Source organism: Ochlerotatus camptorhynchus, unplaced genomic scaffold (genome assembly GCF_037179485.1).
Source record: "Ochlerotatus camptorhynchus isolate MF236.1 unplaced genomic scaffold, CSIRO-AGI_Acam_v1.1 ptg000392l, whole genome shotgun sequence".
Classification (NCBI taxonomy): Eukaryota; Metazoa; Arthropoda; class Insecta; order Diptera; family Culicidae; genus Ochlerotatus; species Ochlerotatus camptorhynchus.
The window spans coordinates 1,325,952-1,340,704 of record NW_027040879.1 but is presented as its reverse complement, the minus strand read 5'-3'; the positions used below and the strand labels follow the sequence as shown (position 1 = coordinate 1,340,704).

General features: G+C 36.0%; 1 protein-coding gene across 1 annotated transcript; it reads right to left on the bottom strand.

Annotated features, from left to right (window-relative positions):
* Positions 1-2,502: 2,502 nt before the first annotated feature.
* On the bottom strand, positions 2,503-6,115 carry LOC135710595 (protein transport protein Sec61 subunit alpha). The gene is made up of 2 exons (XM_065233204.1): positions 5,950-6,115; positions 2,503-4,357 (listed from the first exon to the last, which is right to left on the bottom strand). Exons 1-2 carry the CDS (start codon positions 5,954-5,956, stop codon positions 2,934-2,936), a joined length of 1,431 nt encoding a protein of 476 aa, XP_065089276.1. The 5' UTR covers positions 5,957-6,115; the 3' UTR covers positions 2,503-2,933.
* Between the last annotated feature and the right edge of the window lie 8,638 nt (positions 6,116-14,753).

Sequence of the window (14,753 nt, the reverse complement as noted above, 5' to 3'; positions counted from 1 at the left end):
AACTCGCAACGCACTTCATTATCAGCAATCATTAAATTTTAATAATAATAACAACACAAATAGATGGTTGAAAAAAGTCACTTGAAGTGTGCCCTTCAGAAACAGTTGCCAGAACTTGTAGGATGGAATCATAATAAAAAGAGTGCTGCCGTTTCCACGGTTTTTCACTCTTCGCCTCTCTACCTATTCTCTCTGATTTGTACGATGGTGGAAACATTATCACGCATACGGTAGGTCGATAAGTTGACAACGGCTTTCGTAACTACTTAACCGAAACAGATCATTCCAAGGCAATGAAGGCAATCTACGTAGTGCAAAACGAAGAAAGCGACGTTGAACTGATTCGATTCTCTCGACACCGTTGTTATAGTTTATTTGATTTTCCCGTGGAAGTTTTCCAGAAATTTCTTCCACCTTATCCCGTAAATTATTTTCCGATTACTCCCGAAAGTTCTTCCGTCTCCTCCCAGTCAGTTTTGTTTAGCTTCCCCGGAATATTGTGCTAACTTTCCATAGTAGATTCTCCCGATTTCCACCGGATATTTCTTTCGATATCTCCCAGAAATCTTTTCTCTCAACTTCTTTCGACTGTCCCGTAAACTCTCTGGCTTTCACCGTAAGAAGCTTCAGATTTTCTCCAGAAGATTCTTTCAAATTACCTTTGGAAGTTTCTTCCAGCGTCTACACAAAGTTTATGCCGTCTTCTCCCGGAAGTTGGTTTAAACTTCTATTGTAAGTATCTATAGAATTCTCACAGAAGTTTCTTTCGTCTTCCTCTGAAAGTTTCTCCGGACGTTTTTTTCCGACTTCTATTGGAAGGTTTTTTCAAGCCTCTTGTAGCATCCTCTGAAATTACTATTTTCGTCCTGTTTTCTAAACCTTTCCGTTTTATTTTTTTCCGAAACTTTCTTTATTTTTTTTCCTAGAAGCTTCTCAAATGTTTCTAGGAAGTTAACCGGATGTTTTCCCGACTTTTATTCGAACTTTTTTCAAACTTCCGCCACAAGAGCTTCTTTCAACTTTCTCTGGAAGTTTTTTTTTGGCTTTCGTCAGAAGCTAATCCAAACATTCCCCGGAAATTTCTTCCGACTTCTTCTGGAAAATAAAGTTTCCGTTCTTAGTCCTAAATTTTAGCCTTAAAAATGGCAATAATTAAAACAGCAAATACCGATTTGTTAAAAACTTTGATACCGATTAGCTTGAAAACAACGCTGAGTGCCGGTATAATGTATGTGCAGTGTTGCTGTTAGCAACCAGTGGCTCCATAGTGGTGACTTCAGGAGGCTAAAATAGGCGGGAAAGAGCTAAGACTACAGTTGAACAACTGAAGTTTGGTCCAAGTGGCGAATTTTCCAATTAAATAATAATAATAGTCATTGCTGTAAATTTTCATATCATTCGATTGAAGATGAACCACTACAACCATTCAATCAATTCTGTGTAAACGAATTCTCACATGACCATAATTTGAAGAGCCCCTTTCTCATTCGAAGCTCATTGTCACTGTCAATTGAGTCACTCAGTATCATTTGATATACGACAGTGGAGTATGGAAGAAATCCAGGAAAATGGTCCCGAACAGACAAGTCGACCCGATGTCGGATCAATGTAAGGCTAATTTAAGGTCGATGTCGACCCAATGTCGTGTTAATGTCGGGTCAATTTTGGGTTTATGTCAGGTCAATGTCGGGTCAACATCGGGTTGGGGTTTGATAGAAGTCAGGTTGGTGTCGGGTAGGCTTAGCTTTTTCGCCGGAATGTCGACCAGAGCTCCGTTTGTGTGTAGGTTACACTCAATCGAATGATATATAGCATTTCTCAAATGAGAATGATCCATGCCTTCGTCAAATGACTAAGCAACTGATATCACCCATTCGGAGGAGGTCCCCTTTGATAGCGAATAGCTACTTTTCTCATTTTCATCAAAAATGTTCAAATGATTTTGAGAATTTACAGCACTGATAATAGTAATAGAGGGGAAATTACTCTAATGCTGGCCTATGGATCTAAGATTGGGTCCATCGCTACAAAATCAGCTATTTATCAATTTTATCTAGCTGAACGCGTCATTGGGACGTTACTAATATCCATCCATAATTTTTGGTCGCTATTGAAAATTTAGTCGATAATTGAATTTATCTTCTTCATATTCACATTTCAAGCTTATTGCTTAGGGCATATTAGCTTATTGCGTGCTCTCAACTTAGTGTTCTAAATGCACTTCCACAGTTATTAATTGAGAGCTTAATTGAATTTATGCATGGGCCCAAATTAGGGGCATTTAGGCCGACATTACATCCATTTCTTCTATAAAAAAAATACTCCAGTATTATAAATCAAACTGCCTTAATTCTGCAAACATATTGGACTTTATCAGAAAAAAAAAAAATCAAAAATCATAATGAAGGTTCATCGAAATGCAGTATGGTAATGGTATTGTAACTGTGGGTTAATGATACATGGCTTTCGGGGTAGGTAGCAAGTAAGAAACGAAACATAGCATTACAGATTTTGATGTTTTCAATATTCTACACATTTTTTTTTTATTAACATCCTTCGCGCTACTATAGCGTGTTATATTCTTTATCTGTGGTTATCGTTCTTCTCGATAAGGAATGAAATAAAATTATAAGTAAATGATAATTTCAGTTTTTAGTTTGAAAAGTCTTCTCACAATCACTACTAAACTAAACGTGCAACAACTCGCCCATTGTCTGTCTAAGGTTTCAAATTGTAATTTGATCATATCTTAGCATTCTTAAAATCAGTTACAATTTACTTTTTCTGCTCTTCCTTTTCCTGGTTTGGAAGGATAGCTTCGAGTTCCGTAAATTGTAGTGATTTCACCTGACCACATTGCGTCTCGCTCTCTCACGTCACATAGAATGTGCTTAACTTAAGCATTAATGTAAACACATAATAACACAAATAAATTAGAACAGTAATGTACCCATTCCTCCCATTTCGCTCTGCTCTTTGACGAAGATCTCAAAGTACTGATAGATGATGGTCACGGCCAGCAAGATACCGGTTCCGGAACCGATCGCACCCATGAAATCGGCTATCACCGACAGGGCACCGATGCACAGACCACCAAAGGCGGCTGCCGTTGGGATGTATCGGTTCAGCTCATGGATCATGGAGTTTTCACGATGTCCACGCATGATCATCTGCTGTTCTCTGAGCTGCTTGGCAACATCTTTAGCGGAGCTACCGGACACATCAATCCAGGTCTTGGAGAAGAAAGCGCATGAGCCCAACATGAATACGATGTACAGGACGGCGTGGATTGGGTCTGCAACGATGTGTCCGAGCGATTCCGGAGGGGAAAGGTAGTAGCAGAGACCGCCAATTGGGTAAGAACGAGCTGGACCACCACCGCCAACATCAGCCCACACACCAAGCATGTTGATCAGGAAATTGCCATGGAATTTGACGGCCAGCATTTGTGAGATGACGTACAGATTGGATACGAGAGCGGATTGTAGAATGATTGGAATGTTCGAGGTATAGAACAGTTTAATTGGGTAGCTGCTGTACTGACCACGGTAACGGGCTGATTTGATTGGGAGATCGACTCGGAAGCCCTGGAAGTATATCACCACTGCAAACACAAGAACCGTGGCCAACAGGTTCATCAGATTTGGCAGGTTCTGGCGGTAGAAAGCTTCACGTAGACCCCGGACCTTATCCTGACGTGTGGCTAGCAGGTGGAATAGAGCAATGACAGCACCTTCGAATTCGGTTCCACGGCCAGTGTTAACAGTGGCTGGAGAGAAGGCCTTCCACACGATCGTTTCGCAAATGTTGGTGGCAATAAATAGTGAAATTCCTGATCCCAGACCGTATCCCTTCTGCAACAGTTCATCCAGCAGTAGAACTATCAAACCGGCTACGAACAACTGAATGATGATCAACAGACAGACTCCGGCTCCGATCTCCGACGGATCACCGTACATTCCAGTCATGACGTAGACGATCGCCTGTCCAATCGTGATTACCATTCCGAACAGTTTCTGCGCTCCGTTGAACAAGGCTCGGTCTTTCGGGGTGTCACCAACTTCGATAATCTTTGCACCGGCCAGCAGTTGCATGATCAATCCGGACGTGACAATTGGTGAAATACCCAGTTCCATCAGCGTTCCTCGGTTCGAAGCCAGGATAACACGAATCCAGTAGAAGGGATCGGCCGAATCGGAGCTCATGATTCCGAAAAGCGGAATCTGACAGCACACCAGAAAGATGAATAACGTGATGGCCGTCCATAGTACCTTCTCGCGGAACTGGATCTTTCGTTCAGGTTTCGCAATCTCTGGCAGAATACTGCAGAAGGGTTTAATTACCTCTAAGAATTTAACTGGAAAAAAGAGACGGAGAGAAATAGTAGCATAAGATGTATTGAAGTGATAATAAGTTTAATAAGTAACATATTAGGAACTTTGATGAGGTCAGTGGATCTTTGGGAATATTTTTGTTTAATTATTATTGTCACTTTATTAACACAATAGAAAATTTATCTTATGCTTACATAGTAGACATCAATGTATAGCTTAAAATGAAAATTAATTGATGCTTGGATGAAACTAGTATTAGGTCGAAAAATATTGTCTTTAGTCAATTAATTTGTGGAAAACATCTAAAATAGCTTTTACTATACTGTCTCATTAAAATACGATATTTGATTGGACATGGGAACAAATGTTATTTATATCTCTAAGTTTCGTGCATTTGCGATTTTGGTAACACGTTGGACTGACCCTGAACTAAAAAAAAACATTCAAAATATAACTCCAAGCTAAATATTCATATTAGTAAACGAGTAAATATAATCACAGAAAAGTAAAAAAAAAACACAATAGAATGGTCGGTACACAGCAAAAAATAAAATATAATATCGATCAACGTAATTCAAGCTGATGACTGTATGACATATTGAGTAATAACAAAAAGCTGATACAATATTGCATCCATCTATGTGAATTATGTGTACAACGTAATATTACATAACCAGTGCAATTGACCTATGTGCAACTGTTGGGATGTAATATTCAACAACAATTACTCTCGATTACTTTTTCGAAGGAACATATCTGCTTTTTTAAACAATGCCTTTGATCGTCGATTTGGCGTAACTTTCCCTATCTGATGGTAGTGTTAGCATGCGTGGGTGAGCTACCAGTTACGCCAAATCGACGATCAAATGCTTTGTTTACAAAAGCTGATATGTCCCTTCGAAAAAGTAATGGATCATTTTAGATGGCTGAGTTTTGAACCCACCACAGCTTTCATTTGGCGCTACTGTATACGGACGAACCAATGTAAAATACTGTGGTAGCCACAGTACGGTGCTGTCAAAACCTCAGCATCTTCAATGATCCATTGAGAACTTTTTTTTCTGTGTGTTCACCATCTAATACCAACAGCTTTATTGCCAATCCTCTACAGATAAGCGTATTTTTGCCTGCCAACTTCATCATTGTTAGGCGCCAAAAAAGAATACACATTTCAGGTGCAATACACGTTTCTGCCAAGATAAGCTATTAAGCTAGTAGGATAAAACAATATTTACTAAATTTGTCTCTATCATTTCAAGTATTTTGTTATTATTTTAGCCATGTATCCATAATCCTCATTCGGTGACTATACAGTTAATTTCAGTTCACAATATAGCACACTTTTTTAAAAATAATAATGTGCATTAGAGAACCTACATGTTCTGAAATTTCCAAACAATTTTATATCGCAAGCAAACATTTTCCTGTTTTCCACCACGCACGAAGCATTCAGCTATACGCGAGGCTAACCCGTGGAAAGGGAAAGTTCCAACGCGGAGCTTTTTCTCTGCTACGTGGATATATGTAGGTGAAGAAGGTGTAGGCTACCGCTTTATGATCCGAGAAGATCTTATTCCATAACTCTATCCCATCCGATTTCCTTTTCGATACTTACTTCCCATTTTGATCGCTTATCCACTAGTTTGTTACTATTTAAATCACTAGGTCCGTTCGTAGTCGTGTCTTTTAAATTGGGTTTTCCTTCGGTGAAAAAGTGGTAGGACAATTTTTACGGACTCGTCTCCATTCACACGGGAGCGACGGAGAAAAACGGTCCTCACTCGATGAAAACACTTACACGACAACACCAGCAGACCATCGGTAGACGCCAAGAGAGAGAGCTCCAACTGGTAAGCTAAGGAGTATTCCACGGATAATGACACACTGTGACATACAGAAGTAAATATTACTTAATTTCAAAGAAATAAAATATTCTTACAACTAATCATATAGAAACGGATATTGCATGAAAGGGACATGAAGTTCATTTGAGCGTACTTCCTGGACGATCCCCATGGGTGCTCTCAAAGAGTGGGAGAACTGTCACCGTTCGGCAGCTACGCGTTGTGTGACGTGAAAGTGAAATCATAGCCACTTTGACAAGAGACTTCAGTGGCCGTTCGTGACGTGTCATGATGTTATTTACTGTTTTGTCGTTAAAGTAGGAACACTCGTCGTTCAGCATCACCTTGACGATGGTAATGCAGTACCTTAAATGGCGGCATGCAAGTGTTGTTCATGCAGGAAAAAAGCAGCAGTGAAGAGTCATTGATTTTCCGCATAAATGGGATCCGTTACTTGACCTTACCAAATTGGTTAAAAATTGTTTATAATCCCTGCTAATCTTTAATTGAAATGGTTATGGAATTTTACATGAACGTTTGTTTGATAAAGTTTTAACCTTATGTATTGTGGTTTTTTGGAAGTGGACCACAGACAAACAGACATAACTCTTAGAAGAATCGTCAAGCGTATTTTGCATGCGCACTAGCACCATCTATCATCCACATTCCCAAGCAATGTTTTGCAACCGGAGCATCCCTCGTGCATGCAATTTTTTCACTAGTTGCTTTTCCCTCGTTCTGTCAACGCGTCAGCTGTGTTGAATAAAAACAAAACAGATGGAAGTCAGTAATGTCGGTTCTATGAAATTTTCCGTAGATCTGTAGAATTGATAGAATTCTGCACGGATAGAAATCTCCTTATACCTTTTGGCAAATTTCTATTGCTGATTATTCATAAAATGTATAAGTCGATTAATAAGCAGACACCTTGTAAAAAGTTAATGAAGATCATGTGTCAAATGAAATGTATAAACGGTCACACATACCTTTTAAGCATTCTTATATGATCTATGTGGTTTGTCTTATGGAATGTATAAGGCTGATGTTTTGGCAAAAATGTATAAGTGAAACACATGAATAAAATAATTGATTTTCGTTTCGTGTGCAGAAATACGGATCCGTAGGAAAAATTCTCAGAAGCTTAGTTTTTTTAGGGCTTTGTTTTGTTTGCTTAGTGTGCTTTTTCTTTTGCTGGAAACAATTTTTTAAACGAGGTAATGCATCACTTATTAGTGCCCTTTCTACCACCGCTCATCACTTCAATGTGTACACAGAAGAAAAAAAATGTATCAATCAATGATATTCATGGTGAAGTATTGAACACAATAACTGGTAAAAAATGATAGAATATTACAGCCATCACATGATTAATTGTTCTCGAATTCTGTGTACAATGTACAACGTAATATTAGGAACGGAATGACTAATGTGCAGCAGTTTTGATGTAATATTCAACAATTTTTTTTTCTGTATTCGTCAGATGTGGTATGTGTCTCCAGTGGGATGCCTTGACCACTTATCATTTTCAAGAGCTGACATCTACTAACTAGACGCGAAAAAGAACTGGCATCACTGATAAGTTCGAAATGTTTGCTCAATGCTTCAGTGGTGCAAGCACATTCCCAACTAAAACATTATTTGCGATTAATGTGATTGTGAGTGTTATGTCTATTTGTCTGTGCTATGACCATTCAAAATAGTTGTTTTCTCCATACATTTTCGGAAAGAGAACTTTATTAAAACTTGTTTACTTATGGTTTGAGAACTTTAATGGTAATGGTTATGGTAGTCAGTAAGGTCCATGGATGGTTTTGTAACATCGATCAACTTTATGAGGAATATATCGCGAATTGGTTGCCTGTAAATTAATGATTGACCAATAATACAATGCCATCCATGGACCTTACTGACTACCATAACCATTACAATTAAAGTTCTAAAAGCATAAGTAAAAAAGTTGGTATTTTGTGGCGATACGTTGGCTTTGATGAGGTTGTGATGAGGACTTCTCGGACTTATGGCGACATATTGTTGCAGACTTTGTGCAATACAAAGACCAGCTTTTCACCAGAACCCGTTTGATCATTACCCCCTACGAACAAAGGAGTGGTATGAACAGAGTTTGAGTAAAGTTGTGTCCCATCGGATTGTGGTTTGAAACGGAATGGATGCGTATTGAATGAACTGAATAATGTCCACATAACTAGTACCTACAACTGTGCAGCTAGAATACAACTCGGAATGAATGTGGAATTTATTAATCATTCTTTTGCCTATGAATATATCGATATATAGTGTAATCTAACATCATGCATCACTAAAAACTTTAAAAAGATGATTTTTGGCGTGAAATTGAGAACGTTTACTGATAATTTCATCGCCAATTTGGAGAGATTGGAGATTTTTGGTCGTCTTTTGTTTCGTTGTTTATACTTGAAATATCAATAGGATGCATATCAAATACAAATCAAATCAGAATCAGTACGTTTTGTATATTAAAACAATATAATTCTAAGTTTTTGTACATGGCGTCATAAAGTTCTTTGACTATATGTTTTTTAGTATTACTTCTACGTGAAGTCAACGATTTACATAGTTAAAGATGCTAATTTCAAATAACAGACTGTAGTGGTAATTTTTATACGATAGATGGAGTAGATGAAAGTATAGAGTTGATAGTTCCGTTAGAGTACGGCAGTGTGAAGATTGTATATAGATATTAGACAAGCGAGCTAGGACAACTTTTGGGGACACCCCTCACCATCCCTCTCCAAAGGGGGAGTTTGGTAAAGAGAGATGAAAAAACCGATTTGTACCTTCCTTAAAAGTTGTCCTAGCTCGCTTGTCTAATATCTATATACAATCTCCACACTGCCGTACTCTAACGGAACTATCAACTCTATGCTTTCATCTACTCCATCTATCGTATAAAAATTACCACTACAGTCTGTTATTTGAAATTAGCATCTTCAACTAAGTCATAAAGTTAAAAATTGGAAATACGCCATGTAAAAGGAACCGTTTTTGATGATTGGAAAATATGTTTTCTTCTACTTTTTTTGTGTTTATTGAGAGTTTGTGAACTGTTCTGGCAAAATATGATTTGTTTACATTTTTGTTTTTTCGCCCCTTTTAAATGTTAGTCTAGATAGGGTAAATTATGGCTTCGGCACCCATTGACTGTTTTCGGCAACCGAAATTGAAACGTTAATTTCACTGTATTTTCCCATCAAAACTCTTCGCTGAATGTATTAAGCCGATTCCTTACCTTTTCAACTTCAATCTGATTACATTTTTACGACTGTGCAATCCTGTTATGCCATATTTTTCTTTAAATTAAATATACACACTACAAAATACGGCTGATTTTGAGTTGCCGATAATAGAACAGCTGGTTAACACGCAGTTCAAATGGAAAGGGTGCCGAAGAAAAAGAGACTGCCGACAATAGTCACACTCACCTGAGAAGTTTGGAGCGTTGTAAAAACATGTTCAACCCGTTTTGATCAATTCTGTCGATTGGAATTGGTAGAACAGCAAGCAGCAGATAAATGTCAACAAACAAACCTGTCATGTATGTGTGTGACGCTGAGAAATCGCTAATAGAAGTTCGGACGCTGCTTACCCGAATAGAAATTTACATTAGCCCAACGTTTGATTTTGATGTCTACATCAGCATCGAAATCAAATGTATGCCTGATGTCAAACATTAGAAAACATTATGATTTAGTTGTATTTAAGCAACGTAACATGGTGTATACATCAGAAATTTTGGAACAAAATTTTGCCATTCTAATGTCGGTCTGACGTCAAAAATTTCAATCTCTTGACATTAGAACCAAACGTTTTAAGGATGTTTTCTGATGTACATTACGTTAGAACTAAACGTTGTTCGGATGTTTTTATATGTAAACGTTTTCTGATGTTTTCTAATGTAGATGTTTCCCGATGTTAGAACCAAACGTTTTCGGATGTTCTCGGATGTAAAAAACGTTAGAACTAAACGTTGTTTAAATGTTTTTATATGTAAATGTTTTCTGATGTTTTTTAATGTAGAAGTTTCCTGATGTTAGAACCAAACGTTTTTGGATGTTTTCGGATGTAAAAAACGTTAGAACTAAACGTTGTTCGGATGTTTTCAATTGTACTTCCTGTTTGTTGTTCTCTGATGTTTTCAGATGTACAAAACGTTTAAAGTAAACGTTGTTTGAATGTTTTAAAATGTAGATGTTTACTTATGTTTTAAGAAGTACAAACACTAGAATCTTACTTTTCAAATGCTTTCAATTATATTTACAACACATTAGAATTAGTAACATAATCGTGTAAACACTACACACCATTGTTGTTAGATAACATCATAAAAATGCGTACATAACTGTCAATGCTGAAGCTCCCGTTTCCCACCAGTCAGTTAACTGACCTTAGCTAACCTAATGTCATTGCGGCAACTCTCTATGCGGCAGGGGAACTATGCCATTAGCGCGCTAAGAGTTATTAGACCACTGACATAGGCGCCAATTTGTAGGTGACGAGGCACTTGGTGACATTACAGCGAGCTTGACGATTGTTGCAGCATTTTTTAATCAAACTAACAGTTAAGGTGTGTAGTGTTTACAAGATCATGTTTCTAGCACTAATGCTTTGTACAATTGAAAGCATTGGAAAAGTTAATTCTCATGTTTTGCACAATCAGAAAACATAAAATTGTACAAAAAAAATCATCCATTCTGGTAGACTATCTCTTAAATGCATACAGAATAGTCATTGCGTAAGCTCCCGTTTCCCACCAGTCAGTTAACTGACCTTAGCTAACCTAATGTCATTGTGGCAACTCTCTATGCGGCAGGGGAACTATGCCATTAGCGCGCTAAGAGTTATTAGACCACTGACTTAGGCGCCAATTTGTAGGTGACGAGGCACTAGGTGACGTTACAGCGAGCTTGACGATTGTTGTATCATTTTTGAACGAACTACCAGAAAAAGATGCCTAGTGTTTACATAATCAAGTTTTCAAATCTACAGGGCCACCCACATTAGATCCGGATCTGGCGCGATGCAGCAAAGTGACAGCTAATGTGGGTTACCCTTAAGGCCTGTGGAAGAGTGAAAACTGGTGGCCGCGTGAAAGTTTAGGGAAATTCCCCAATAATTAGCAAAATTTAGCAAAACACAAATGCTCCAACCATGTGTCGAACCACAAACGAAACTCGTCAGTTGGTGGTGATTGATGACTTCCTTGGTTGCTTTGGTGGTGTCATGCCTTCCTTCGAAAAGAAGCACAGCCGTGGATCCTGGCCCTTGAGTTGATGAGTCCAGGTCTAGGTGTTCAATTGCCTCCCTGGCGTAAGTGGTTGCCACTCGGTTGCAGAACATAGAACGATAGAAAATAAACAAGAAAACAAAGCCAAATTGAAGATTAATCCAGGGATTTTGCAGTAAATATTTAGATGAGCTAAGACTAGAGAATGCTAGAGAAACTGTGAAAGACTATCAAAGCAAACTATGCACCTAGATCCAAATCTTTTCAGAAAACTTATCAATACGCATAGTTTGAACCGATGTATAAACATCATGCAGACATTGTTGTCTTTGAAATGTCTACGAGCCAGGTAAAGGGCCGAACCCAATGACACCAGGACAGCGGCATAGCGGTATAGCGGTAAATGTACATTTTAAGGTTAGTTAGAAGAACTACTAGAACTTCAGGGTAGTTCTATAAACATCAGAAAAATACCAGATTTAATTTAATTTAAGTTAATAATTCAGTGCTAACATTTGAAAACGGCGCAAAAGCCATTTGTAAACAAATGGTTTGTGGGCCCTTTACTCGCTACCCGAAGAACGCCCACGCAAACCAACAGCATCGTCAGGAAGGGGAAAATTTCCCCTACCCGATGTTGCTGTTGTGTCGCGTGGGTGTACTTCAAGTAGTGAGTAAAGGGCCCACAAACCATTTGTTTACAAATGGCTTTTGTGCCGTTTTCAAATGTTAGCACTGAATTATTCTGAAGACCTACAACTGAACAGAAATTCAAACGATGTCCTTTTGATATTCTTTGAATAGTTTAAATTGATCAGGTATTATTCTGAGAACCTACAACTGATCAATAAATCAATTGAAACTTTTCGGATATTACTACAAGAGATCAAAATAAGCAGGAATTGTTTTGAAGACCTACAACTGATCAGAAATTCAAATAAAGTAATTTAGAAAATATTCGAAGTGGTCAGGTTGATAAGGATTAGAAATTAAAATCTTGAGATATTTTTCGAAGAGGTCAAGTTGATCAGGAATTATTCTGAGGACCAACATCTGATAAAAAATCGAATTGAAGTCGTTTGAAAATTTCTTCAGAACGTAGAATAATCGGAAATTGTTATGAAGATCTTACTACACCGAAGGTCGTAGATCTTCAGAGAAACTAGCAGAACTTTAGGGAAATTAAAAAAAAAACTTCAGAAAAGTTTTAAAAAACTGAAATCTTTAGAGAAATCAAAAGAAAATCAGGGAAGTTCGTAGATCTTCTGAGTAATTTACAGCACTACAGTAATGTTTGTCGTCGTTTCGAGAAATAATCACTACTTTATGGATGTTCACAGATCTTCAGGGAAGTTTGAAGATCTCCAGGGAAGTTTGAAGATCTTCAGAGAAATTAACAGAACTACAGTGATGTTCGTAAATTTAAAGATAATTTTTTAGTTCCTAAGGGAAATTTATAGAACAGAATTTCAGAGAAGTTCGCAGAACTTTAGATAAACTCACAGAACTTCAGGGAAGATCACATAAATTTAAAGATTCTCGTACATCTAAGAGTGATTTTCAGTACTTCAGTGCAGTTCACAGAGCTTTAGGCAAATTGGCAGAACGTCAGGGAAAAATACTGAATTTCAGGGAAGTTTGTTGATCCTCAGAGAAATTTGCAGAACTTAAAGGAGGTCTTCAGATAAATTTTTATTGCTTCAGAAAAAATTGCAGAAATTCAGGAAAGTTTTGTAGACTTTTAGAGAAATTTTTAATGCTTCAGGGTAGTTCGAAGATCTTCAGAGAAATTCACAGACCTTCTGGGAGTACACAGAACTTCAGGGAAGTTCGAAGATCGTCTAAGTAATTTGCAGATTTTTAGGAAAATTTAACATAACTTTTACTTAACTTTAACTAAACTTTAACATAACCTTAACTTAATTTTAACTGAAATTTATTATAATTTAAATTTTAACATAACTTTAACCTAACATCAACTTACCATATCTTTAACTTCACTTTAGCTTTAACATAAATTTAACTAAACTTTAACATAACCTTAACGTAATTTTAACTTAAATTTAACATAACTTTAATCTAACATTAACTGAACTTTAACTTAACTTAAGCATTAACATAACTCTAAATTAATTTTAACATAACTTTAACTTAATTTTAACTTAGCTTTCACATAACTTTACCTTGAACATTACTTCAACTTTAACTTAACTTGAGCATAACATAACATAACTTTAACTTATCTGTAACATAACTTTAAGATAACGTTAACGTTAACTTAACTTAATTTAGCATTAACTTAACTTTAACTTAGCGTTAACTTAACTTTAACTTATCTTTAACTTAATCTTAACTTAACTTTAATTTAACTTTATCATAACTTAACCTTAACTTTAACTCATCTTTAACTTAACTTTAACTTCTCTTTAACTAAACTTAACCTTTTTTTTTTACTTAACTTTAACATAACATTAATTTAATTTTAACTTAACTTTAACATAACTTTAACCTAACATTAACTTAACTTTAAATTAACTTTAGCATTAATATAACTCTCACATAATTTTGACATAACTTTAACTTAATTTTAACTTAGCTTTCGCATAGCTTAACCTTGAACATTACTTTAATTTTAAAATCATTTTAATTTTAACTTCACTCTAACGTAATTTTAACTTTACTTTAACTTAACTTTAACTAACTTTAACTTATTTTTAACTTTAACATAACTTTAACCAAATTTTAACTTAACTTTAACACAACCTTAACTAAATTTTAACTTAAATTTAACATAACTTTAATTTAACTTTAATGTAATATTAACTTAACACATCTTTAACTTGACTTTAACTTTATAATAACTTTAACTTAACTTTAACATAACTTTAACTTAACTTGAACTAAACTTTAACATAACCTTAAATTAATTTTAACTTAAATTTAAAATAAGTTTACCATTAACATAACTTGAACTTAACTATAACCTAACATGAACTAAACAGATCTTTAACTTAACTTAAACTTTATAATAACTTTAACTTATCATTAACATAACTTTAACTTAACTTGAACTAAAGTTTAACAAAACCTTAAATTAATTTTGACTTAAATTTAACATAACTTTAACCTAACATTAACTGAACTATAACTTAACTTTAAATTTAATCTTAAATTTAAAATAACTTTAACATTAACATAACTTGAACTTAACCTAACATAAACTTAACATATCTCTAACTTAACTTTAATTAAACTTTAACATAACCTTTATGTAATTTTAACTTAAATTCAACATATCTTTATCCTAACATT